Source organism: Panicum hallii, chromosome 6, assembly GCF_002211085.1.
Source record: "Panicum hallii strain FIL2 chromosome 6, PHallii_v3.1, whole genome shotgun sequence".
Lineage (NCBI taxonomy): Eukaryota > Viridiplantae > Streptophyta > Magnoliopsida > Poales > Poaceae > Panicum > Panicum hallii.
In genome coordinates, this window is record NC_038047.1 from 1797833 (window position 1) to 1822503 (window position 24671).

The window sequence follows — 24671 nt, forward strand, 5'->3', positions numbered from 1 at the left end:
CAGATTTGTGGTGAAAACATTCAGAAATGAGGTTGCAAAAATTATCCACCAGTGCTCAGAAATGACAATATTTCAGTTGTCAAAGTCGCTCACATTTGCATGTTCTCTCTCTCTGTCTAGCATCTCAAAGTCTAACCTGATCAACCACAACTGAAAAAATTAAGATAAAAAGAAAAGGAACACGTCATTGAGACACCAGATAAACCCAAGACTTAAATTCAAAGCAAATTGATCCACAATTTGGTTCATAATAAAACCGATCTTTGCCTCAAAAAACTACAAGTTGCTGGGTATTTGCATTGTTGCTAAGATTTCCCTCTTGAGCTCCTCTCTTCTGATTTTGCCTGTGCTGGTCACTGGGAACGGCTGCCTCCACTGATAATATGACCTTGGTACCTTAAATCTGTAGCACAAAAAATTGAGAACAATGGTAAACTGATGATAGCTTCATTGGTAATTAATTTGTTCTCGAACATTGTTTGGGAAAAAAATTCAAATGGTTGCCCATTCGGTTTCAAAATGATACTATATTTCTGGGGAATACATGACAAGATCACCTGCTCAATTTTTTCATCCTGCAGTGGTCATGAAGGATCTGAGGAGAGACTTCTTTGGTTTCGTCTTGGTGCTCAGCTCTTGCATCAACCCACTTCCAGCCATACCTGATGCTAACACAAGCAATAACTTTCTCACCAAGACGACTATCCGGTATACCAACTACCACAACTCTAGCTACTCCAGGGTGCTGGGACAGCACCAGTTCAACCTGAACAATTTCAGGTGATATATTGTCAAATCAGATGTTTACAGTTAAAGATTGAAGAACATGTCGAATTTTGACTTGTTATGGAGAAGTACCTCTTCTGGGAAAACATTTTCACCTCCTGTTTTGATGCGGCCCTTTTGCCGACCCATGAGCCATAGATTACCGGCGCTATCCATCCATCCAGTGTCACCAGTGTCCAGCCATCCGTTCCTGACACAATCTAATGAATCCACCTTCTTGTTTGCCCAGTACCCAACCATGGTATGCAAGCCTCTCGTTAAGATGTTTCCAATTGGCGAAGAACTAGGGTTATTACCATCCATGCCGATTTGTATCTCGACATGGGGTGCTGGTTTACCAACACAAACGCCCCCAGAATGGTTGCCTGGTTGGTTCTTGGGTTCTTGGAGTTTTGGTTTGTTGAGAGCCATGAATGTCAGAGATGAGCATGCCTCAGTCATCCCTGTTTAAAATAAGGCACACTTTTTTAACAGAAGGAGCACTGCTATATAATTTTAAGGAATAAGCATGCCAAGTTTTTACACTGGTGAGATTACATAAATGAGATGAGACTCTAGCTCTAATAGTCCTTTCCCAAAGTGTTTAACCCAGTAGGTAAATGTGAAGAGTTAATAGCAACAGAAATTTGGAGTTCATGAGGATAAGGTATGACAAGGTGTTGCTTCATGCTTGCAAATGGTAACAACAATTAAGGAAGTCCAGTGTAGTTGCTGGTAAGAAGATATACCATAAGCAGAGAAAATATCAGCACGAGGAAATAATTGAGAAGCTCCATCCATCAATTCCTCTGACAATCCACCACCACCATTCAGAATCTTGGTCACTATCATCACAGGGCTTGATATCCTCTCCTTTCTGGTTGAGAAAGTCCCAACAAGTTAGTGAGCCACCAATAAATTATGCATTCCTAGGCTTTAAGAAAATTTGAGCACTTCCACAAACCGAGCATAAGACAGTAGATCAGCCATGATCGCAGGGACAGTGATGAAAGAAGTTACTCCATGTTCCTTGATGGCATCGAAAGCTGATTTGGCATCAAATTTCGGTATCAGGACATGACAGCCTCCAGCCATCAGGATGGCCATGCATGAGGAGATCCCACCGATATGGCACAGAGGTGCTGTATGCAGGTAGACCTGCAGATCAACAAGGGAAAACATTAAAGTTCATACAACTATTGTTTATTCTGAAATGAAACCGAATTACATTAACATGACAAAAGTTTCTTTTTGGTGATTTATGAAATTGTCAACTACAGCTACAGGTCAATGCAATTTTGAGGGTAAAGCTGTAACACAGAGTACTTGGGATCCTGAAAGCATACATCATCCTCACCGTAGCCAACAATGGCGATCTTTGCTAGGGATTGAATGATCAAAGATGTATGGCTTATCGCTACACCCTTTGGTCGTCCAGTAGTACCTGAATCAAAATAGCTTACCACATAGCATCAATTAGGAACCCAGTTTCAGTTCCAATTGGGTACAGATTGAAGTAGGAAATCAGCCACAAAGTTTGGAGATGTACCAGATGTGAAGCATATCAAAGCAACATCCCTTGGAGCGGATACGGGCTCTGCCGCTATAGGTCCTCTCACGCTCCTCTTGATGTGATCAACTAATCCAACTGAAACAGCATGTTGAAGACAGAACATGGACATTTTATATATGCTAGATGTCGTGCAGTTTCTTTTTAAGCTTCAATACAGATCAACCCAACAGGAACAACAGGTTCCAGCTCCAGCCAAAATCTTACAGTTTGCAGCATGGCCTGTGCTGCAAGCGTCCCCCAGGCCCAGAATGAGGTAGAGGCCAATGGATGAATACTTGTTGCTGGCCGTCAGTCGGAGCGCCCAAGAGCTGAAGACGCCGGCGAAGATGAACGCCGTTGGCTCAACGAGCTCCAGCGCCTGCGCCGCCTCCTCAAAGCTCTGGCTCACAAGAAAATCAATCGCAGTTTCAACTGGTGCAGATAACTAGCAGTAGCTGCTGAAACTGAAGATTACGACGAATCAATCGCCGTTCCAAACGGCTGCAGGAGAAGAAGCAGAAGCTGGTTACCCAGCGGTAGTTGAGAGGGGCGATGATTGCTCCGACGTGTGCGACGGCGAGGAACAGCTCGACGTACTGGATGCTGCGTGTCAGAGGATGGCTCGGTGAGACTAAATTTTCAGAAACGATGTTGAGCGAAACTAACCGGCTCCGCCGCTCCAGCTCTCTGCACGTACCTGTTGAAGGCGACGGCGGCGACGACGTCGCCGGGGCGCACCCCGCGGTCGACGAGCCCCGCGGCCAGCCTCCGCACGCCGTCGACGAACTCCGCGCCGGTGATGCTGCGACCGCCTGAGTCCACAGCGACGGTGGCGCCGCCGCGGCGAGCAAGGATGCCGCCGAGGCACTGCGCAATGTGGCCCTGGCAATGCCGCGCCATCGCCGTCGCCTCCCTCCGTCGACCGTGGTGGTATTAGTACGCCGGTTTGACGCGACTTTGCAGACGCGGCACGGCGGAGAAGAGCGGTCATGTTGCGGCCACAGGAGGCAGATAACGGGATAGGGAGATACGCCCATGCTGTCATGTTGTTGATAAACTGGGCTAGGCGACCTTTTTTTTAAAATATAAACATGGAGCTTCCTGACACTTTGGACTACACAGCCATGAAGATTTGTGACACTTGGACCATGAAACATTATTTAAGGCCCACAGGCATGCTGCTTTGACTGGCAAGCTTGCCAATTTAAAAGGTGATGCAGATGATGACTTTGGAGCATTTGTTCTCTTGCAGCACCTAAAGGCTGTTCGGTTTCTGAGGTGTAAAGTTTAAGGCTGTTCGGTTTCTGAGGTCTAAAGTTTAAAGGGTCATATCAAAAGAGAACCTTATCATTTAGAAGTATTAAATAAAATCTAATTACAAAACTAATTACAGAATCCCGTGCTAATTCGCGAGATGAATCTAATAAGGTATATTAGTCCATGGATGATTACTGTAGCATCACTGTGGCAAATTATGGATTAATTAGGCTCATTAAATTTGTCTCGCGAATTAGCACCCAGCTGTGCAAAAAATTTTATAAACAGATTTTATTTAATACTTCTAAATAGCAAGATTCTCTTTGATGTGATGGGCCTAAATCAACGTTGACACAAGAGCAGTAGAACACAAGGCACGTGCTTAACATAACCAGATTACCATTACCATCGTCGATTACACACTAGGTAGGGACACAACTGAGTTCTTTGTCTACTAAAAGCATGGTACGCTAAATAATAAGGTGACAGTACTTTGGTGTCTCATAAGCAAAAGCCAAAAACTTGCAGCAGCACAGGCGTTGCGAGCAGCTTAGTCGTCGAACAGGCTGAAGCCCATCTCCTCGTCTGACTCCTCAGCGGGCTCGGGCGCCTTCTCTTCTTCCTTGGGAGCAGCCGCCACACCAGAGTCCGCAGCGGCAACAGGGGCAGCAACGGCGAACTTGCTCGGGTCCTGCAAACCAAAACCATCACAAGATTAGGACCGGCTAAAACACCGGCTTGCAAAAATTCTCTGTAATACTCTATTTGCTGCACAAGAGGGGCTATGCGTGGGGAAATAACATCACTACAAAGCAATTTCCCAGTTATTCGGAACCAGTAATGAAAGCAGATATAAGAAATTTGCTTGCTCGTATTTTTAGCACAGCTAGGATACAAAAGCAAAAGGATTACCTTGAGGTACTCCTTGATCTCATCAGCATGCGGGTACGAGTAGTCCGTCTCCACAGCAACAGCAAGCACGTTCTTGTACCCATTGATGAACATGTGGGGCGCAGCGGCAAGGGTTGGGTATGAGAGCGCCAGGGACAGAGAGGCAACCATGGAGACACCAGTGGCGAACTTCTCAACCAGGTCGTCCTCGGTCAGGTCGAGCACCTCAGGGCTGAAGACCGACCCATCCTCATAGACATTGATGACCTGAAGACCGTACGAGAAGGGGCGGATACCAAGCTTGGCGAGCAGGGCAGACTCGGATGAGCCCACCTTGTCACCCTTCTTGATGAGCTCCACTGGTGTGATGATTTCAACAGTACCCTTGTTAATCTTGGTGGGGATGTTGAGCACCTGAAACAAACGATAGGTTTGAAGTTATGCTGTTGGTACTTCAAACATACTGTTACAGAGATGTATTTCCTCCAATGCTCACCTGGAAGAAAGATGTCTGGGAGGGATCCAGGCCAGTGTTGCCAGGGGGGACAACGACATCAACAGGAGCAACCAGCCCAACACGAGCTGGAGCGCCAACCTGTATTATGCCAAAATAAAACATGATTAAAACGAATTGATATACTGTATTCTATAAGTAATTACTGATGTTCTGATTAAGCTTTGGCCATACAGTGATTCTGTCTGTATCTGAGACAAAAGAGTTGACATAAACTAGAACGTCACTTGACATGCCTCTGCTGAATATTTTAATGATAAAACTATTATTTTCAATGTAATAACAGGCATCCCAACACGGGCAGGTACCACAAAGCCTATAACATCAGTGATAGAGCAATGCAACAGATTACAGAATATTAGATTTTTCGCAGTACAAACTTTTTACTGCTAACTAAATAGCTATTTCAAAGCAGATAACTACCCAAATTCACAAAAAGAATAGCAAGCACCTTATAACAAGAAAATATCATCAATCTGCAAACCCCCAAAATATCCCAACAACACAAATCTGCAACAAAAATTGAACGCACATGTACAGGCTTGTCACATACAAAGCAACAGCCCTACCTCCATCATTAAAAACAACTACAGATCTACAACACGTAATGGTGCCTCTTAATTGACCAGCCACAGGCAACACAGATGGAACTATGAACTGCAGTAAACTAGGTATGATGTATATAAAAGAAAAATAGGTTGATACAATACAGCTCGATGTGAACTTGGACCTGCTATGTGACATTAATCCACAAGCATTGCACGAGAGACAAATAGCATATAGAACATTGGCAAATCGGCGCAGTTTCTGAATCGTCCAACTCATATTCAGAACAATAAAATTGAATTGACGAGTACCAAACCATACTGCATTGGCGGGTAACAAGCAGATGCAACGAAACAGAAACTCACCTTGTACTTGGCCACCTCCTCGCGCACCTCCTTGAGGTCGCCCTTGGTGAAGATGAGCCCGACGTTGCCGACGAGGAGGTCCATGAGCGGGTCGAAGGTGTGGTTCCCGGTCTTGTCGGCGTAGGCCTTGATGCAGCGCCTGATGAGCGTGTTCTTCCCCATGAGCACCACCGAGTCGCCCCTCAGGCCGCGGCGGATGTCCTGGAGCTGCTTGGAGCCGACGTTGTCGGCGAGGGCGATGAGCACCTTGGTGTACTCGTCCAGCAGGCTGCACAGCTTGCGGTCGTACGCCTGCTTCTTCTCGGCCTTGGTCCGCTTGATCGCCATCGCTGCTGCGGGGGGTGCCTAACCCTAGCTAGCGGAAGGTTAGTGGAGGTGGGAGCGGGGAGGACCAGGCCTTCGGGGAAGAGGAAGGGCAAGGCTGACGGCTGGCGGCGGCGGCGTCGCTTTAACCTAGAGGATGAGAGGCGGCTGGCCGTGGGTTTCTATAGGGGAGGGAGGGAGGGAGGAGGAGGCTGGGTGGGGCGCGCTAGGGGGTCCGTGGGCCAAGTTCTGTTGCAAATTGGGCTGGGCTGGGCTTCTTCTTCTGTTCTTCGCGAGGCAACTGGGTTGGGCCTCAAGTTGGACGCGGTTTGATCTTAGAAATTTCACAGTCTCAAAGGATACTACTGGCAAACTCTTTTGAAATTGATGGACATTCCTTCAACGAGGCAACCGAGTACCGAAGCACTTTGTGTCAAAAGATGCTGATAGTGCTATGCATTTTTCACTTACTTAGCAAATGTCAAAAAAAACTTTAGCATAAGATGAGATTTTCATCAGGCGCCAAGTTCATCCTGGGTCTGTACTAGTATATGTATGTAGAATAGCTAACAGGTTGACAGCTTCATCTTGTGCTTCCTGAGCTTCAGCTGCGTCGCCCCCTCACCGCCGGCACCACCCTTCACCACGGCCACCTTGTCCTCGCCCTCCGTCGCCGACGTCTTTGACGTCTCCGGAGCAGCATCCTTGTCCTTCGTGCTGCAAACCTGCGGCTTGGCGGCGGCGAGCGCGAACGGGAACCTGCTCTTGCCGGCGCTTCGGCTGCGGCCAAGCCGCTCGATGTCCTGCCGCATGGCGGTGCACTCCTTCTCCAGCTCGGCCACCCGCTGCTTCATGCTGTCCATGCCTTCACGCAGGGTCTGGTTTTCCCTGGCGGCCAGGGGCCAGCCGGCGACACCGCGGTGGTGCTCGCCGGAGACGGGTTGGCCGCCTAGCTGCCGTGAGACACCGCCGTCAAGGGGCTCGGAGATCATGAGGCATTCCGCGATGGAGCTCCGCAGCTGGAGCTGCTCGAAGAAGAGCACCTGCACGATGACGCGGAGCGGGAGGCGCTCGTTCTGCGCCGCGTGGGTGCACGCCTCCAGGGACAGCTTCTGGCAGTCCATCACCCGGCAGAGCTCTTCTTTGTCCGATTCAGACAGATATGGATGCGCCTATCAATGAAAACAAAGTGAACTATGACCAAAGCATTTTTTTAGTCAAAGAGATGCAAATTAATTACATGTCAGAATATGACTGTTGCTAGCATTAGTGGCTATATATAGCTGATCAGTGGGATACAATAGTATGCAATAAGCAACATCACAGTGCAGCAAAAATAATTGATTCATTAACCTATACAATTAGGAAAAAGGCTACACACACGTCTGGAGTGTCAGACTACCCTCATGTGAAACAGCAGGTGGTCTGTGGGACCATACTCCTGCTTTGCACCTGGTCGGACATGAGTCGTACAACTCCGTCAGATGTATAGCATCATTCATACAGTTAGTTTGACAGACTTTTGGAACAGGGCAGTGAGAACAATACCACCATATTATTGCAGTGATACCATATTGAAGGATCAACTGTAAAATGCATGTACAGTACAAGAATCGAAAACAATACAAGTATACAATATGCTTTGTCATCTCAAGGTATATGAAAATTTTTACATATGAGGGTACGACTGTGTTCACAGAGAGAAAGAGCAGAAATGAAATAATGTTACCTTAAGATATATGTCGATAGCACGATAAAGTCCGTCATCTATTGGTCGGGCATACTCCGGTATAGCAGCTGCCAAAGACCGGAATTTTGGCAGCTTCAAGTTCTCATCTGGTGCAACTTCAGCCAGATAACCATCAATCAACTTAGCAACCATTGTTATCGGCATTAAAGATGGTGAAGCTAAGATTTGCCCATCTTCACCAAGGCCAGGGGAGGCCCCACCAGTTTCTTGGTCCATTGCCAAGAAATGGTCTACAATCCTCTGCACACAATCCACATCATATAGTGTTTCTACAGACTCGGAGATGTTTGGTATCAAAAGATCTTCCAGACTGGCCTTGTCAAGCTGCATACCTATCCGTCTCTCCAAATTGGACAAGCAGGAGGGGCTGGCTTTCAGAAAAATCGCTGTGCGCAGAAGGCCAAACAGTAGCTTGCAAGATGTAACACCCCTTTGGAAAGGTAGTAGTCTATCGATCTCCTCAAGAAGATACTTCTGGTCATCTTCAGAGGGGATGGATGTTAAACTTGTAATAGAAAGACAGTTACTGGCATCACTGATGCTTTTACGCCGATTCAAACCAGGCAAACGCCTTTTTGCATAATGGTTAAGGGATCCAACGATAATCTCCTGACTGATGCCCCGATATTCCATGGCTGAGATGAGTTTTTTGTATAAGGGAAGGCTTAAGCATGAGACGTCATCATACCACCAATCTGGGCTGCTATTTCTGGGCCTTGCTCCCGTGCTAATACCATTCCACAAGAGGCTGCCTCCAGGACTCTGCATGGGGCCTCCATACTGGGCTACTGGCCAACCAAATAAATCAGGATCACTGCATGATCTAGTTGCAATGGAGTCTACACACCTCTTTATAATTTGCAATCTTTCGGCAATATCAAGGACGTCATCACAAGTTTGAAGCGCCTTAACCGAGTCTTTCCAGCTCCTGAGCACTGTTTGGGTAAGGAAGTTCTCTGTCTGTGCAATCAAATTTCCCTCAGACATCTCTTCTGTCATTTCAAGATAATCAGCAGCACAACGGAGGTGTACGACATTGGATGCAGTCATTTCAAACTTTACACCATAGCAAAACTTAGCAGCTAGTTCAAAAGCCTTTGCTCCACCAGGGATATCAGATAGATCAATAACCCAACTGTCTTCCCCCTTATCAATTTTCTCTCTGATACGCCCCTCCAACAGGCCACTTTTTGATAATAGAGGAAACTGAAATGGCCACCCAAATTCAAAGGAATGATTACACCAGTCCCATGAATGCTAATGAAAAATGGTGTAAAACAAAGAAAAAGCTGTGTGAATCATTCTGGTGAAAATTTACCTTGTGAAGATGGAAAGACTGCTCCCCAACTACCACAGTCATATCACTAGGAAGACCAGATGTACAATACCTGCATAATGGATAACTCAATTTCTAGCAAAAATGTATCTGGACAACTCTAACAGACAGACATGCATGAAAATAAGTAGAGAACTCATTTCGTAAAACCATAAAAGGTACTTTTCTTGCCACAATCCTAAAAAGGATCCACAATAGGCATCATGTCAAGGTATCCCTGGACATGGAACATTGATAGAGTTGTGAATTTTCGACCTTGAGTTAGCTGATACGGTGTACAGATGCTATTTGGAAACATAAACTGTTTAAATGTAGAGATTATTGAGCAGCATGAAGCTATCAAAGTCAGCTATTTCGGAGAGAATAAACTTAGTATTTTACCAAGAGAGGACTTAAAAAGATAAAAAAAGAGAGGGTATTGGATTAATTGATAAATTTGAAATGAGTTGGGAGTCGTCAAGGCAATTGTCACATTAGTTGATATACATACAGTTGCTACTAGGAAACATTAAGCACTGTTTTAAGTGTAGAGATTACTGAACAACATTAAGATATCAAAGTCAGCTACTATATTTCAGAGAGAATAAACTTAATATTTTACCAAGAGAGAAATCAAAAACAGGATGCTTGATTAATTGATAAGGCATTGGTCACACTAACTCTTTTTTTTCCCTCCTCCAAGTAGTCAGTTCTGAATAATAGATTTGTCCAACCAAAAATCGTTCTTAAAGGTTTATGCATTGGACTAACTACTGCGATAAGTTATCTCAAGTAGCAGGTTTGCAGTAGTGTATTCACACACTGCAGGGCCAGTATGGCAGTATCTACCACAGAGTAATCAATATAATGTGGTAACAGGGCAGAGTGTGAAGCAATAAATTTGGTTCATTTAGTGCTCAACATGTGCAAACTTACAAGTATGAACATAATTAGAGCCCCTAAAGTCAAGGGAAACAATTGTTGCACACAAAAGGGGAAATGGCAGCTGTGAATACTAAATCTAGGACAAGATTTTCTGCCCAGTACGCGTCCTATCTACCCACCAATGCCTTCACCTCTATAACTTCAAAAAAGTAGTACAACAAAATTTAGGCCTACAAAAATAGATCGAATTCGGCTGTGCATAGAGCACATCAAATGGAAACCTTAGCATATTCATATTAACAGGCTGTGTTTACTTCACCAGGCCGTCCAGAAAGGTGTATCAGCCAAAAACAAACAACAAAGTTGTAGTCTTATAGCTGGCTCCCATCTCTTGAATAAAGCCGTTCCTCAGGAATTAATTAGCATATTATAATGAGAGCCCCAGATGAAGCCAACAAGAAGCGGTTTGGCAGTGGATGTATGGCAGCTTCTAGTATCATGCATGGCGCCTTTCATTCAGCCCATAGACAAATACTAGTGGTTTATGTGGTCGTAGGTATAATAATTGTATCAACGAATTAGTCAATTACAAGCATCGCACAAAATAGAATGTAAGCCAAGTCTAAAAGAAATGCATGATTGCACAGATTTAGGCGTGGTAGGGCAACATGGTGGGGAAAGTGTGGAGCAGCACATACCATTCCTGCCCTTGCTTCCTGAACACATCTGCTCTGGATCCCAGCTTCTGGCAGGCCATCCTGGAGCTGCAGCTGCTGCTTCAAGGCCTAGTACAGAGGACACCACACTACATCAATGAGCTGGCCGCTGGGTTCCTGAGATCAAAGGCAGCAAGGTTGCAGCTTTCTTTTTGTTTAATTTTTTAATCCTCCACGCGCTTGAGCCGAAATCTCCAGAAGAACACTGACGAAGGACGCGGACAACTTCCCCCCACGAGAAGAGGCTCAATCCAGTGGCGAGGCCGCTGGCCGCGGTGAAGTGAAGACCACGGGGTGGAGCGTCAGAAGGCGACGCTGAAGATCCGCCAGATTACGCGGAAGAGCCACACGAAGTTGCACATCTACAGAGGAGAGCTTCTGATCCAGAAGAAGAAGAAATCGCAGAAAACTTGATAAATTCGCGCGCCAAAAAAAAGTGACCTTCGGGAAGGGAAAGAGAGTGTGGAAATCGTGGCACACCTGAACCAAAGCGGAATCCCTGTTCAGACCCTCGCCTCCTCTGGCGGGTTCTGGCGGCGGCGGCTCCAATTGACCCGGCAAGATCCAAACTTTGCGCGGGAACCGGAAAGGAAAGAAGCCAAGAGGCTGGCGCGGCGCGGCGTGGTGCACCTAAACCCCAGCCAGCACCTAGAGGAAGAAGAGAAAGGAGAAACCCCTGGGAGCCCAAGAACCCGGGACGCTGCAGGAGAGTAGGAGGAGGAGGATTAGGGGTCCGGATTAGGGAAGGGGAGGTCGAGGCCTTCCTCTCCTCTGTTGTTTACGGAAGGGACGACGGATACAGGGGAGGGAAGGGAATGTTCTGGCCGCAGGAGCATCCAAGAACATTCTGTTCTATGGCGTGGTGCGGCGCGGTGGACTCGAGAGGGTGGGGGTGTTGGGGGTGGGGGGGGGCGCTCGCGGTTTTCTATGGGAAAGAAACGCAACGGACAGGGGCCGCCGGATTGGAATGGAAGGAGCAGAGCTGGAGCTCAAGTGGGGGGAATCCACTGTTCCCTGCCTGGCCCTGGCGACGAGGGATGGAAGGTGAAGAGGGAGGAGAGAGGACTGGAGGAGGTGTGCGTGTGGGCCCGGGACCAGCGGGCCCAATCCACTTTGTCGCTGTGCTCCCCCTCTTTAATTTCGGATTCTCTCCATCCATTCCTTCGAGTGACAGGCGGCAGCCATGGGGGGAGGAGGGGAAGGTGATGGAGAAAGGGAGGGAGGAGACGGCTGTGGCTGGGACCCCGTGGATCCGGGAGTGGGTAGGGTTCACCGGCTCACACTGCTTGCCTGGCAGTGTGGCACCCAACTTGCCCAACCCAACCCCTGGTCAGGTTGTGATCGGTTGCTGCTGGCTGCTGTTTTGGTTTGGTTGGGTTCTCTCCCGTACAGATCTTTTCCTTTTGGCTGTGGACTTGTGGTCTCCTGATCGTGGACCAGTCCAGCGGTTAGGCGTAGAATGTTCTCGGCTTTTTCAGGCCAGTTCCACAAAAAAAAAACTTATGAAATTTTAGGACAAAAAAAACATTTCTAGTCTGATTTTTCTGGGATCTAAAATCCGACCCCCGACGATAGAAGCGGTGAGCATCTCCAACGTTGAAGTCGTAGAATCCTTGGCCACCAGGCTGATGAGACGCGTTCAATTTTGCAGCGTTTTCGACGAATTTGAATCCTGCAGGGAATCCGAATGGATCGAGGAGCGCCATCGGAAGTACCGCACGTATAATCATCACAGAGATGGAGAGCGACGGATCGAAATGCCGGAGTTGGACTTCTGTTTTTTTTTTTTGAAGGAACGGAGTTGATTGTTAAGCTGTAGCGCTCCTGCCTCCTGGGGTAGTGTCACTGTCTGATAGCCTTTTTGACTCAAAAGACGGGCCACCAGTGTCACTGTACATGTGCATGCCCAGGCCCAGCTGCACATGCATGATTAGATTGTCGATGATGATGAGCTGAGCTCCCATGGCCGTGCTGCTAGGCGCGCACCGTGCCTTCGAGCTGCCTTGTTTCTGAAGGCAAGAAGATTCTGGCTATGTAGTCTGCAGTCCCGTAGTAGTAGCAGCTAGTGTAACTGAATGAGCAGTGTAATCCCTATCATGGGCCGTGATTTAGGGGGAGGGGAGGGGACGTTACTACCGAGGCCCAGGAGAAGATTTGAATGAAGGAATGATGATGCACGATCAACCATCACCATCCTTGATTCCTTGTCTTGTCTAGTAGGGAAGCTGGTGGGAGAACGGGAAGAAAGGAGACGAAGATGAAGTGAGGGTACGTTCGTTTTCTACGCTCTAAATTTTAGATCCATCATATTAAAAAGAATCTTGCTATTTAGAAGTATTAAATAAAATCTGTTTATAAAACTTTTTGCACAGCTGGGTGCTAATTCGCGAGACAAATTTAATGAGTCTAATGAATCCATAATTTGCCACAGTAATGCTACAGTAATCATCCGCTAATCATGGACTAATATACCTCATTAGATTCGTCTCACGAATTAGCACTGGGGTTCTGCAATTAGTTATGTAATTAGATTTTATTTAATACTTCTAAATAATAAAATTCTTTTTGATATGACCCCTCTAAACTTTAAACCTCGGAAAACCAACGCGCCCTCGATCGAAGATGATCGAGCGAGCTCATGCGATTCGGGCCCATCGCTGGGATGGGCCCACACCTGCCGCCGGTGCAGCGTCCAGGAACCAGGAGGCCCATCGACCAGGGGACAGCGCCGTCGACCTCCGGCGTGGCGGCGGCGTCGCGTGCCGTGCCGTGGTCTGGTCGGTGCTCGGCGCGTGCGTTTGCCTTGCGTTTGAAGGCAGCGAGATTCGAGCTACGGCACTTAGCATGGCAATGGAGCTGGACGAAGACCATCAAGTGTGATAGGAACATCATCAATTCATCAACATATTTGGCACTTGGCAGGAAGGGGTGAAAAAGGAAAAAGAGCGAGATCGTCGTGTTCAGGGTGGGTGAGCTGGGCGCTCCAGCAGCAAGAAGCTCACGGGTCCTGACATGGGCCCAGCCCCGACAGGCACACCCCGGCCCGCGAAAGGGGGGGGGGGTGTGGACGACGACGGCGCAGAGGCCCATCTGGGGAAACTGCTCCCCGAGCCTGCTTGCGGTGGGGCCCACAACGTGCGGCCAACCTCAGTTGGCCCCACTTCCAAGGACCGCGCCGGCGGCGTGAGCTCCGGCCGGGCCAGCGCCGCCTCGACGCTCGCTTGTCGCCGGCAGCCGGCTAGCTAGGCGAGGCAAGCACGTCGGGCGATCGAAACAATTAATGTCGTGGGCGCCGCCTCTCCCAGTCTCCCGCCTCTAGCGCCCGGCGGTAGCCATGCCGGCGCGTCCACCTGGCCCTGCCGAGCCTACGTGGCCGAGGAGGGCCCACATGGGACCCACTGACCTGTCCCCACCATCGCGCCAGTCGCATTCATTCACGCCGCGGCCGGCCGCACGGGGCGAGCAGGCAGGCGAGCGGCCACCACGACGCCCCCGCCCGCTCCCCCCGCGTCCACCTCCACCACCACCTCCATTCCCACCGATCCCGCCAGCCCCACGCGCCCGGCGCTAGATCCGGCCCACGCGTCTCCCCCTCCCGCCGCCGTCGAAGCGGGGGAGCTGCGCTGAGGGGGGGCCCGGGCCGCGCTTCGCTCTCTTCGGAGTGGAGGAGCGCGATGGCGCGGCGGGTGCGGCCGTCGCACCTGGTGCTGGCGCTGGGGGCCGCGTACCTCCTCCTCGTCTCCCTCAAGTTCCGCCGCGTGCTCGACCTGGCCGCCGCCGACCTCGCGGGCGACCCCGCCGCCTTCTCCTCGCCCTCCTCCTCCGACCACCTGCCCCCGGGCGGCTCCCACAACGCCACCTCCACCTCTACCCCGCCGCGACCTCCACCGCCACCGCCTTCCCCGTCCAGCCCTTCTGGCACCGCTACGACCGCGTCTCGCTCCCGGACCCCGCCGCGGCGCGCGCGTCCCGCGGCCGCACCGCGCTCGACCGCATGGCCGACGACGCCTGGGCGCTCGGCCTCGCGGCCTGGGAGGAGGCCGCCGCCTTCGCGGGGGACCCCTGGGCGCTGCTCGCCTCCGCCACCGCGCGCGCCTCCGACGCCTCCAGGTGCCCCTCCGCGGTCTCCCAGCGCGCGCGCGGCCGGGTCGTCTTCCTGCCCTGCGGCCTCGCCGCGGGCTCCTCCGTCACCGTCGTCGGCACCCCGCGCGCCGCGCACAGGGAGTTCGTGCCGCAGCTCGCGCGGATGCGCCAGGGGGACGGCACCGTCATGGTCTCGCAGTTCATGGTCGAGCTACAGGGCCTGCGCGCCGTCGACGGGGAGGAGCCGCCAAGGATACTGCACCTCAACCCCAGGCTCAGGGGGGACTGGAGCCAGCACCCCATCCTTGAGCACAACACCTGCTACAGGATGCAGTGGGGCGCTGCGCAGCGCTGTGACGGAACGCCAGCCGACGACAATGACGACAAGGGTACGACGTGCTCTGCTTGTTTTCGCCTAGTCTTGTTCGTCAACTCTAGAAAGATTCCCTCAAATGCTACTTGTTGGTAATGTACTTCGCATAGTACCATCTCTACAAGTCGATGGAGCTAAGGTGATCGTGCGTTTCCATTTTAGGATTAGATGTGTCGCCAGCCTAATAATGCATTGCTCCTGTTAAACAAATATGAGATAGCTTGCAATGACTACTGTTGGACGTGGACCATCATAAAACAGTTTGCAACTAACAGAGTTGGTAGCACTTATGGTGAATTTTGAGTCGACGATTTTGTTACAATTGCCCTTTTCCCACAATTAGCTGCTATTAAGATTAACATTCGTGGCTACAATGGATTGTTTCATTTCATGTGGATAGATAGCAAACTAGCAATAGTTGTCTGGAAATTCACATCTTTGCTATTTTTACCTCATGGTCCTATTAATTGTTAGTGAACTGACGACGGTCCACTGGTATCACTCCCTTAGTCAGATTGAATAACTATACAAAGATTAATTCCTGTTAAGTTTCCTATTTTTCTCTGAGAGACAATTCACAAAAGCGTCTGCTTTCTGTGATTTACAGTGACATGATGTCCTTTTATCCTCAGGCTAGTATATTTGGTTAAAATTTACAATTTCATATTTTTTTTAACAGTTGATGGGTTCCCCAAATGTGAGAAATGGATACGTAATGATATTGTTGACACCAAGGAGTCCAAGACAACTTCATGGTTGAAGAGATTCATAGGGCGTGCAAAGAAACCTGCCATGACATGGCCGTTCCCCTTTGCAGAGGAGAGACTATTTGTTTTAACTATACAGGCTGGAGTTGAAGGTTTCCACATTTACGTTGGTGGCCGACATGTGACATCTTTTCCATATCGACCAGTATGTTCTTTAACACATGTTCGTCTGCTGTTCCTTTTTAAACTTTTTTGTATGATATTTAGGACAAATACTTAGGGGTACCTGGTGATGATTTTCAGGGGTTCACTCTTGAAGAAGCAACGGGATTATTTGTTAAGGGCGATGTAGATGTACATTCAGTTTATGCCACTGCTCTTCCTATGTCTCATCCTAGTTTTTCTCTTCAACAAGTCCTTGAGATGTCGGAAAAGTGGAGGTCCCGGCCACTCCCAAAACGTTCTGTTTCCCTTTTCATTGGAATATTATCTGCGTCAAATCATTTCGCTGAGCGCATGGCTGTGAGAAAAACATGGATGCAAACTCCAGAAATTAAGTCTTCGGAAGCAGTAGCTCGATTCTTTGTGGCACTGGTAAGCAAATTATCCATCTAATTAGATTATTTTTGCAGTTAAGCATTTAAGCCCTTACATGCAAGCAGAAGGGACACAAACTCAAGATGTCTATATTTATGCTTAAATGCATATGCCCCCATTGGAACATACGATTGATTATAATTATCACGACTGAAAAGCTATATAACTAACAAGGGGTTGTAGCACTGTTATTTGTGGACCTGATTTGTGCCAGATCAAAATGCATCTTCAGGTCCCTGTGGTATAACTTGCAATTTGTATTTAGTTCTATGCCTAGTAAAATGCGCATAGCATGGAGTGCTCAAAGTGCAGTTAATCTGCATGACAGCACCAAGCTGTATGTGAAATTGAATATATGTTAGAGGGCTCTGTCTCTGGCAGCTATCCACTTTTTCTCACCATGCTTGTAATGCAATCATCTTAAATTCTGTGGAATAGCTACTCAGTAGTGACCATCATTACTGCCTTATCATTTCATGTACTTTGTGGAATATCTTGCTTATCAAACAAACTATTATCATTTGGCACCAATTCCTAGTTTTCTAATGAAATTATATGTGCCCCAATGATGGGAAATATTAGTGGCATGTTGATTTCCTAAGAGAAACTATAAATGTGCTAAGAAATAAATACCAGCTGCTGCTTCATGGTAGAACTGTGGTTGCAGAATTCAAGGAAAGAGGTCAATGTAATGCTGAAGAAAGAAGCTGAATACTTTGGAGACATTGTCATTTTGCCATTTATAGATCGTTATGAGCTGGTGGTTCTTAAGACAATTGCTATTTGTGAGTATGGGGTAAGACGCTCATCCTGTTATTGCTGTTGCACTTCTTGCATTTGTATATTTTGCCAATGTCAACTCAAGTGAACTTGCAATGGCTTGTGATCTATTTCTATCTATGCTCAATAATTGCAGCTCTTCACTTCTAGGAGAAGTTAAGCCATTCCAAAATAGGCTAATGGACTATGGCTAACATTAAAGTTTCTAGAAATTTTAATTGCCTCGCAAAACCTGCCAAGCAACAATAAGCACCCTGTTTGACTAATCATGAACTTATTGTCTGGTACTCTTGTCATCTTGCAGGTCCAGAACTTGACTGCTGCAAACATAATGAAATGCGATGATGATACATTTGTTAGGGTAGATGTGGTTCTGAGACACATCAAGCTGAACAACAGTGGCAAACCACTGTATTTGGGGAACCTGAACCTCTTGCACAGACCATTGAGAACTGGAAAATGGGCAGTTACAGATGAGGTAATACCCTAATTTTGAAGCAGGAATTGCCAGCTCACACATCATTCCTTGTTAACTTCTATTTGCAGCCCATTTTGTGTCGTCTACGCTTGCCTCATTATCTTCATCGTCAGTCCTGACTCTTTACCAATAAATAATTACTGCAGGAATGGCCTGAAGATATCTACCCGCCTTATGCAAACGGACCGGGCTATGTAATTTCTCGTGACATAGCAAAATTCATCGTATCTCAGCATGCCAACCAGAGTTTAAGAGTGAGTTTGCAATGCAGCCTGCTACAGATATCATTTCACATAAAGTCTGTATCCTGATGTTCCAGCTGGTCTATTTTTTTCCTGGTGCCTGCAGCTATTTAAGATGGAAGATGTAAGTATGGGTCTATGGGTTGAAAAATTCAATTCCACGAAGCCTGTCCAGTATTCCCACAGCTGGAGGTTCTGCCAGTACGGTTGCCTGGAGAACTACTACACAGCCCACTATCAGTCGCCTAGGCAGATGCTGTGCTTGTGGGATAAGTTGATCCGCGGTCGGGCATCCTGCTGTAACTACAGATAGCGCAGTTAAAGATTGGCATCCCACATATCCCACTATCCCAGCCAGGTTTAGTTTGGTTGGCTGGTGTTTTCTTTTTCTGACACGGATCGATAGCGTAGGTGTTGTTGCCCGTCCATTGCTGGCTCAGTTTGAGCCAAGAGCATGGATGCAGGGTTTGGAGCTTGAAGATTAGGAAGCCCCAGCCTCTTTGGTTCAGTGCATTCGCCTGATCTGCATTGGTCATCTTGTGGCGTTACCTTTGGCGTCCTTGTTCTTGTAATGCATCCCAATTTTGATGTGGTAGATCAGATTAGCATACTCAGATCAGATGTATGTCTGTATTCCTGTAACTAGATGAAACAAAGTTCTCCTGGTGCTAAAATCACCACCATTCCTTCTTTCAAGCTTTGTTCTAATTTTGTAATTTTGTGGCACGTTTGAACCCAAAAAATTTGGTGAAATATGCTTAAAATGAATAAACTTGATGAGAATTTTCAGGACTTGAAAAGGGAAAACTACTACATGGTACTGTACTTATTTATAACTCGTGAACAATTTGGTTAGAATAATATGAGCTGAACTGTTCACAGTTTAACAATGATCCAAGTGATTTTGAATTTATTTGACCTCATTGTAAACGAGTTGTATCAATGGATTTTTATTGTATAGCAATACTCGTGATGAAAAAATATACAAAATAAACCTCTCAAAGAAAAAAATACAAATAAAAGGCGGCATTCGTCAGCGTTAGACGAGTGCTCGAGCCTCCCCTGGCAGGCTGGCAACGGCGACTGGCGGCAATGGCCGCGCTGCGGCTACCAAGAGCTCCAGCCACGGCGGCCCTGGCCGGCACCGGCGTCCCGTACCGCCTCCCAACCCCGAAGCAGCCCCCGCCGGCGCGGGGCCCCAACACGGCCCACCTCAACGCGCTGCTAACGGCCTACGGCCGCCGCGGCCGCATCTGGGACGCCCAGCAGCTGTTCGACCGGATGCCCCGCCGCGACGTCATCTCCTGGACGGCCCTCCTCACCGCCTACGCGGACGCCGGCGACCCTGGCTCCGCGCGCCTCGTCTTCGACGACATGCCCCGCCGCAACGCCGTCTCCTGGAACGCGCTGCTCTCGCTCTACCTCCGCGCGGGCGCGGGAACGCCCGCCGCGGCGGCGGCGGCGGCCGCGCACGCGCTCTTCGCGAAGATGCCGGCCAAGAACGCCGTATCGTACGGAGCCATGATCACGGGGCTCGCCAGGGCGGGCATGCTGCGGGAGGCCCAGGCTGTCTACGGGGAGATGCCGCCGCGGTGGCGGGACCCTGTGGGGTCGAACGCGATGATGGCCGGGTACCTCAGAGCCGGGGAGCTTGACATGGCGCTGAGGGTGTTCGACGGAATGGCGTTGAGGAACGTCTTTTCCTGGAGCTCTATGGTTGATGGACTGTGTAAGCATGGGACTGTATCGGAGGCGAGGAGGCTGTTCGAGGCAATGCCGGAGCGGAATGTGGTGTCCTGGACCTCGATGATCCGGGGGTATGTGAAACGTGGGATGTGCAGAGATGGTCTCTTGCTGTTCCTGGACATGAGAAATGAAGGTGTTCAGGTTAATGAAACGGCACTGTCAGTGGTGCTGGATGCTTGCTCTGAGGACAGTCTTGTCAGAGAAGGAATTCAGATTCATGGGTTGATTATAGCAATGGGTTTTGAAATGGACGTTTTCTTGGGTGACTCGATAATCATAATGTATTCCCGCTTCGGTTGGATGGTCGATGCTAGAAGGGTGTTTGCTTCCATGGAGCAGAAGGACATAGTATCGTGGAACTCATTGATCACAGGGTATGTTCAGAATAACATGATTGAAGATGCACATGTGCTTTTCAAGCTGATGCCTGAGAGGGATGCTGTTTCTTGGACATCAATCATAGTTGGGTTTGCTAATAGGGGTTGGATGAGAGAAGCCGTTGACCTCTTTGAGGAAATGCCAGAAAAAGATGAGGTGGCTTGGTCTGCAGTTATTTCCAGTTTCATTGCAAATGGAGACTACGTAAATGCTGTGCAGTGGTTTCGTCGTATGTCAAAGGAAGGGTGCAAGCCTAATACAGTGGCTTTTAGTTGTTTGCTGAGTGCTTTGGCTAACTTGGCAATGGTGAATCAGGGACTGCAAGCTCATGCTTACGCAGTCAACATGGGATGGATATTTGACTCAGCTGTTTACACTTCTTTGGTGACAATGTATGCAAAATGCGGTAGGTTGGCTGAGGCTCATCGTGTTTTCTCAAGCATTAGCAATCCAAGCCTTATTGCCACTAATTCTATGATTACAGCATTTGCGCAACATGGCTTGGCTGAAGATGCACTCGAACTGTTCAACAGAATGCAATATGACGGCCAAAGGCCTAACCACGTGACATTCTTGGGAATACTGACTGCTTGTGCACGAGCTGGTTTAGTTCAACAAGGCTATTACTACTTTGAGTCCATGAGATCAGTCTATGGCATTGAACCAAACCCTGACCACTATACATGTATGGTTGATCTTTTAGGCCGTGCAGGCTTCCTTGCTGAAGCACTGGAAATGATTAATTCGATGCCCCAGAAAGATTATGCTGATGCATGGGCAGCTTTGCTTAGCTCTAGTAGCCTCCATTGTAATCTTTCTTTTGCAAAATTAGCAGCACAGAGGCTACTTGAGATGGATCCTTACAATGCAACAGCTTACACAGTCCTGTCAAACATGTTCTCCTCAGCAGGGATGAAGGATGATGAAGAGATGCTAAAAGTTGCACAGTTATCCAACACGGCTACTAAAAGTCCTGGGTATAGCCTCATCATACAGGAAAAGACTAACACAGAATGAGCACCACCAGGTGCAAATAACTGGCATATCGTAAGACAGGAATATTGGATTCACAAAGAAAACAAGTCTGATGCCAAGAGTAGATGTCAATTTGTTGATATCTTTTGAATGCCACTGCAGAGTCAGTATTGATAACTCAGATGGCATTGCACGTGCATATTTTTCCTTATTAATGCCTAGTAAGTATATGTTTGTATCTGACAAGATAATTAGTGATATGAAGATCAAGGAACCTGGTTATCTGGATAGACTATTTGGTTAGTTTAATTTCATACTTCACCGTATGTTTTTGGGAGAGCTATTTCAGCATGCAGCTGATCGTTGTATTCTATTCAGGCCCCATTTGGATCCCTTCATTTTGAGGAATTGGAATCTACTTAATAGAGTAGGCTATTTGTCTTGGAATGTGGAATTCCACAACTTTCTAAAGTATATATATAAGCTTATCTTAAATTCATGGGGGTGGGAGATGGAAATTGATTCTATAGATCCTCATGTTATGTTTCTAATGTACAACTTATAGCATACTCTTCGACTCGCTTCCCTATAGCAGAAGTGTAGTACATAAGTATCTCTCCCATATGGCCAACAATAATATACAAATATATTCCACATACAACTATATTAGTTTAATTAATTTATGTCTAAATTATGATATTAGAATGGAATTCAATTCCGAGGATCCAAACGGGGCCTCATGGATAAGTTTTTTGTTTTGATCACTGCAAGGTAGTTTTGGCAGATGTAAATCTTATCCACATAGCAGAATATGGTGCCATATAATGTTTAGATTCTTTACAATCCTGATGTTTATTGCATCTGTTACACCCTTTTTCAGACACTGGAGAGTTGATGATGCTTCTGCAAATAATTCATCTTCTATCATGGCATGTTGAATAAGAGCAAAATCCTTTGGATGCTGCGCGCTTTCAACTTTCAGGAATATTTGTGCAAGATATAATATTCTCATCCATTGTTAGAGAAGAGAGTCATTTAGTGAGGTAATCTTTATGCTGATTCAGTCATTTGCATGAGACAACCATACCAAGGTGAATTGTGTGATCACTAAGCTTTTCTTTTAGCAATAGAAGTTTCCAAGTAATTCATGGAGGTCTATGGATGCTTTCCTCAATAAAAATAGGGCTTTATCTTTGTGCCTTTGTTATAACCTTATAGATATGGCAGGTGAAGTAGGACTTGCATGGTAAACTAGTTTTTTCTTTTTTGGTTGAGCAAATTGCTGAGTAACGGGTAAAAGGTCCTAATTTTGGGAACACAACATCAGCTTGCTCTCTCTGAATACATGATCATGTTCTGTGAACTTTCTTCTATTCTAGTCTTCTTCTATTTATTTTTCAGTGCTCTACAGTCTAGGTTGCACAGGTCATGTCAAGATCATGATGTTTTTTATATACATGATGGTAGTTGAGATGCTTAACCATATAGATCAACACAAGAATCATGACTAGTCCAATACTGTAACTAATTCGCCTCAACCTCAATCACTCAATTTTCTTTGTACTTTACCAGAAGCCTTGATGGGATCCCATAAATAGGCCGACATTTGCTATTCCACTTTAATTGCCATCTGTTGCTGAACCATGGATCCATTTCTTATCTCCATCCTCTTATGCTTATGGATCTTTATTGTAGTGTATTGGAGAAGGATGAACAGCATGAGGCTAAGGCTTCCACCTGGACCTCCAACATGGCCAATCTTTGGTAACCTTCTCCAGTTGAGCCCTCTTCCACACAAAGACTTCGCTCGATTCTGCACCAAATATGGCCCCCTTGTCTATCTCCGCCTAGGAACCATCGATGCCATCACCACCGATGATCCTGAAGTCATCCGTGAAATACTCATCCAGCAAGATGAGGTCTTTGCTTCACGGCCTCGGACACTGGCTGCTGTCCATCTTGCCTATGGGTGCGGCGATGTGGCTCTAGCTCCACTGGGGCCAAACTGGAAAAGGATGAGGAGAGTCTGCATGGAGCACTTGCTGACGACCAGGCGGCTCGAGTCCTTCGCTGCTCACCGAGCTCAGGAAGCTGAGCACCTCTGCCAGTTTGTGTGGGCTAAAGCTCAGTCTGGGAAGCCCGTGAACCTCAGAGAGGTTCTCGGTGCGTTCTCTATGAACAACGTCACAAGGATGCTGCTGGGGAAGCAGTACTTTGGGATCCAGTCCGCAGGACCTGGTGAAGCGATGGAGTTCATGCACATAACCCATGAGTTGTTCTTCCTGCTGGGCCTGATCTATCTCGGGGACTACTTGCCGGCCTGGAGGTGGGTTGATCCGTACGGGTGCGAGAAGAAGATGAGGGAGGTCGAGAAGAAGGTGGACGACTTCCACCAGAAGATAATTGATGAGCACAGGAGGGCTCAGGAGGCCAAGAAGAGTGCTGTCTCCCTTGATGACGACGATACCAAAGAAGAGATGGACTTCGTCGATGTGCTGCTATCTTTGCCTGGTGAGAACGGGAAGGAGCGCATGGATGATGTCGAGATCAAAGCTTTGATGCAGGTATGCTTGCTATTACATAACCTGAAATTTATTTTGCTGAAGCTAGTTATTTTGATTAATGTTTTTATTCTTTTTCGGAGAAAATTAAGCCTTCACATCTACGCGTGTTGCCATGTTCATATGCAGGACATGATCGCTGCTGCTACGGACACTTCGTCGGTGACCAACGAGTGGGTGATGGCGGAGGTGATCAAGAACCCGCGCGTGCTCCGGCGGATCCAGGAGGAGCTGGATACGGTGATCGGCCGCGACCGGATGGTGGTGGAGTCTGACCTCCCCCACCTCCCCTACCTCCGGTGCGTGGTCCGGGAGTCCTTCCGGATGCACCCGGCGGGTCCGTTCCTGATCCCGCACGAGTCCCTAAAGCCGACGACGATCATGGGGTACCACATCCCGGCGCGCACGCGCGTATTCATCAACACGCACGCGCTGGGCCGGAACCCACGCGTGTGGGACGCCGTCGACGAGTTCCAGCCGGAGCGGCACCTGCCGGCGGAGGAGGGCGCCCGGGTGGAGATCAGCCACCTGCCGGACTTCAAGATCCTGCCCTTCAGCGCCGGGAAGCGAAAGTGCCCCGGCGCGCCGCTGGGCGTGGCGCTGGTGCTCATGGCGCTCGCCAGGCTCTTCCACTGCTTCGACTGGTCCCCGCCCGACGGCCTCCGCCCCGAGGACGTCGACACCCGGGAGGTGTACGGGATGACCATGCCCAAGGCCGCGCCGCTCGTCGCCGTCGCCACGCCGCGCCTGCCGCCGCACATGTACGCCGCCTCCGCCGTAGTCTGACGCACGCTAGCTACCACCTCGCGCTCCATGTAAGCCAGCCAAGGCTAATAGTAACAGAGAACTGATCCTATACACATAAACAAACGATGAATGAAAATGCAAATTC

At 48.2% G+C, this 24671-nt stretch overlaps 5 protein-coding genes across 10 annotated transcripts; 2 read left to right on the forward strand and 3 right to left on the reverse strand.

The window, feature by feature from the left end:
* Window positions 1-52: 52 nt before the first annotated feature.
* LOC112896487 (2-succinylbenzoate--CoA ligase, chloroplastic/peroxisomal) lies at window positions 53-3333 on the reverse strand. Its single transcript, XM_025964475.1, has 10 exons — window positions 3015-3333; window positions 2848-2920; window positions 2543-2717; window positions 2315-2413; window positions 2112-2209; window positions 1730-1923; window positions 1515-1642; window positions 859-1229; window positions 558-766; window positions 53-403 (listed from the first exon to the last, which is right to left on the reverse strand). The coding sequence occupies exons 1-10, from the start codon at window positions 3215-3217 to the stop codon at window positions 277-279; spliced, it is 1677 nt and encodes a 558-aa protein (XP_025820260.1). The 5' UTR covers window positions 3218-3333; the 3' UTR covers window positions 53-276.
* A 604-nt stretch (window positions 3334-3937) lies between these two features.
* LOC112896489 (60S acidic ribosomal protein P0) lies at window positions 3938-6357 on the reverse strand. The gene is made up of 4 exons (XM_025964477.1): window positions 5891-6357; window positions 4962-5060; window positions 4487-4879; window positions 3938-4265 (listed from the first exon to the last, which is right to left on the reverse strand). Exons 1-4 carry the CDS (start codon window positions 6215-6217, stop codon window positions 4125-4127), a joined length of 960 nt encoding a protein of 319 aa, XP_025820262.1. The 5' UTR covers window positions 6218-6357; the 3' UTR covers window positions 3938-4124.
* A 263-nt stretch (window positions 6358-6620) lies between these two features.
* On the reverse strand, window positions 6621-11889 carry LOC112896486 (BTB/POZ domain-containing protein At1g30440-like). Of its 2 annotated transcripts, none has more exons than XM_025964474.1 (5): window positions 11340-11889; window positions 10842-11234; window positions 9262-9331; window positions 7923-9149; window positions 6621-7365 (listed from the first exon to the last, which is right to left on the reverse strand). In XM_025964474.1, the coding sequence occupies exons 2-5, from the start codon at window positions 10898-10900 to the stop codon at window positions 6760-6762; spliced, it is 1962 nt and encodes a 653-aa protein (XP_025820259.1). In that variant the 5' UTR covers window positions 10901-11234; window positions 11340-11889; the 3' UTR covers window positions 6621-6759. The 2 variants fall into 2 exon arrangements, with proteins under 2 accessions (XP_025820259.1, XP_025820258.1); XM_025964473.1 differs by having other exon boundaries at window positions 10842-11237.
* Window positions 11890-14039: 2150 nt separating this feature from the next.
* LOC112897987 (hydroxyproline O-galactosyltransferase GALT2-like) lies at window positions 14040-18835 on the forward strand. Its single transcript, XM_025966394.1, is given in 8 exon segments — window positions 14040-14735; window positions 14738-15331; window positions 15995-16227; window positions 16326-16616; window positions 17287-17415; window positions 17704-17877; window positions 18024-18131; window positions 18226-18835. Coding segments are annotated over 8 exon segments (1938 nt in total). The 5' UTR covers window positions 14040-14533; the 3' UTR covers window positions 18433-18835.
* A 304-nt stretch (window positions 18836-19139) lies between these two features.
* Window positions 19140-24671, forward strand: LOC112898024 (cytochrome P450 703A2). 5 transcript variants are annotated; one of them, XM_025966438.1, is made up of 4 exons: window positions 21269-21439; window positions 22099-22261; window positions 22914-23782; window positions 23909-24671. In XM_025966438.1, the coding sequence occupies exons 3-4, from the start codon at window positions 22928-22930 to the stop codon at window positions 24563-24565; spliced, it is 1512 nt and encodes a 503-aa protein (XP_025822223.1). In that variant the 5' UTR covers window positions 21269-21439; window positions 22099-22261; window positions 22914-22927; the 3' UTR covers window positions 24566-24671. The 5 variants fall into 5 exon arrangements, 2 of the variants coding, with proteins under 2 accessions (XP_025822223.1, XP_025822222.1); XR_003229818.1 differs by lacking the exon at window positions 23909-24671 and having other exon boundaries at window positions 19140-21517; window positions 22914-23043; XR_003229817.1 differs by lacking the exon at window positions 23909-24671 and having other exon boundaries at window positions 19140-21439; window positions 22914-23043.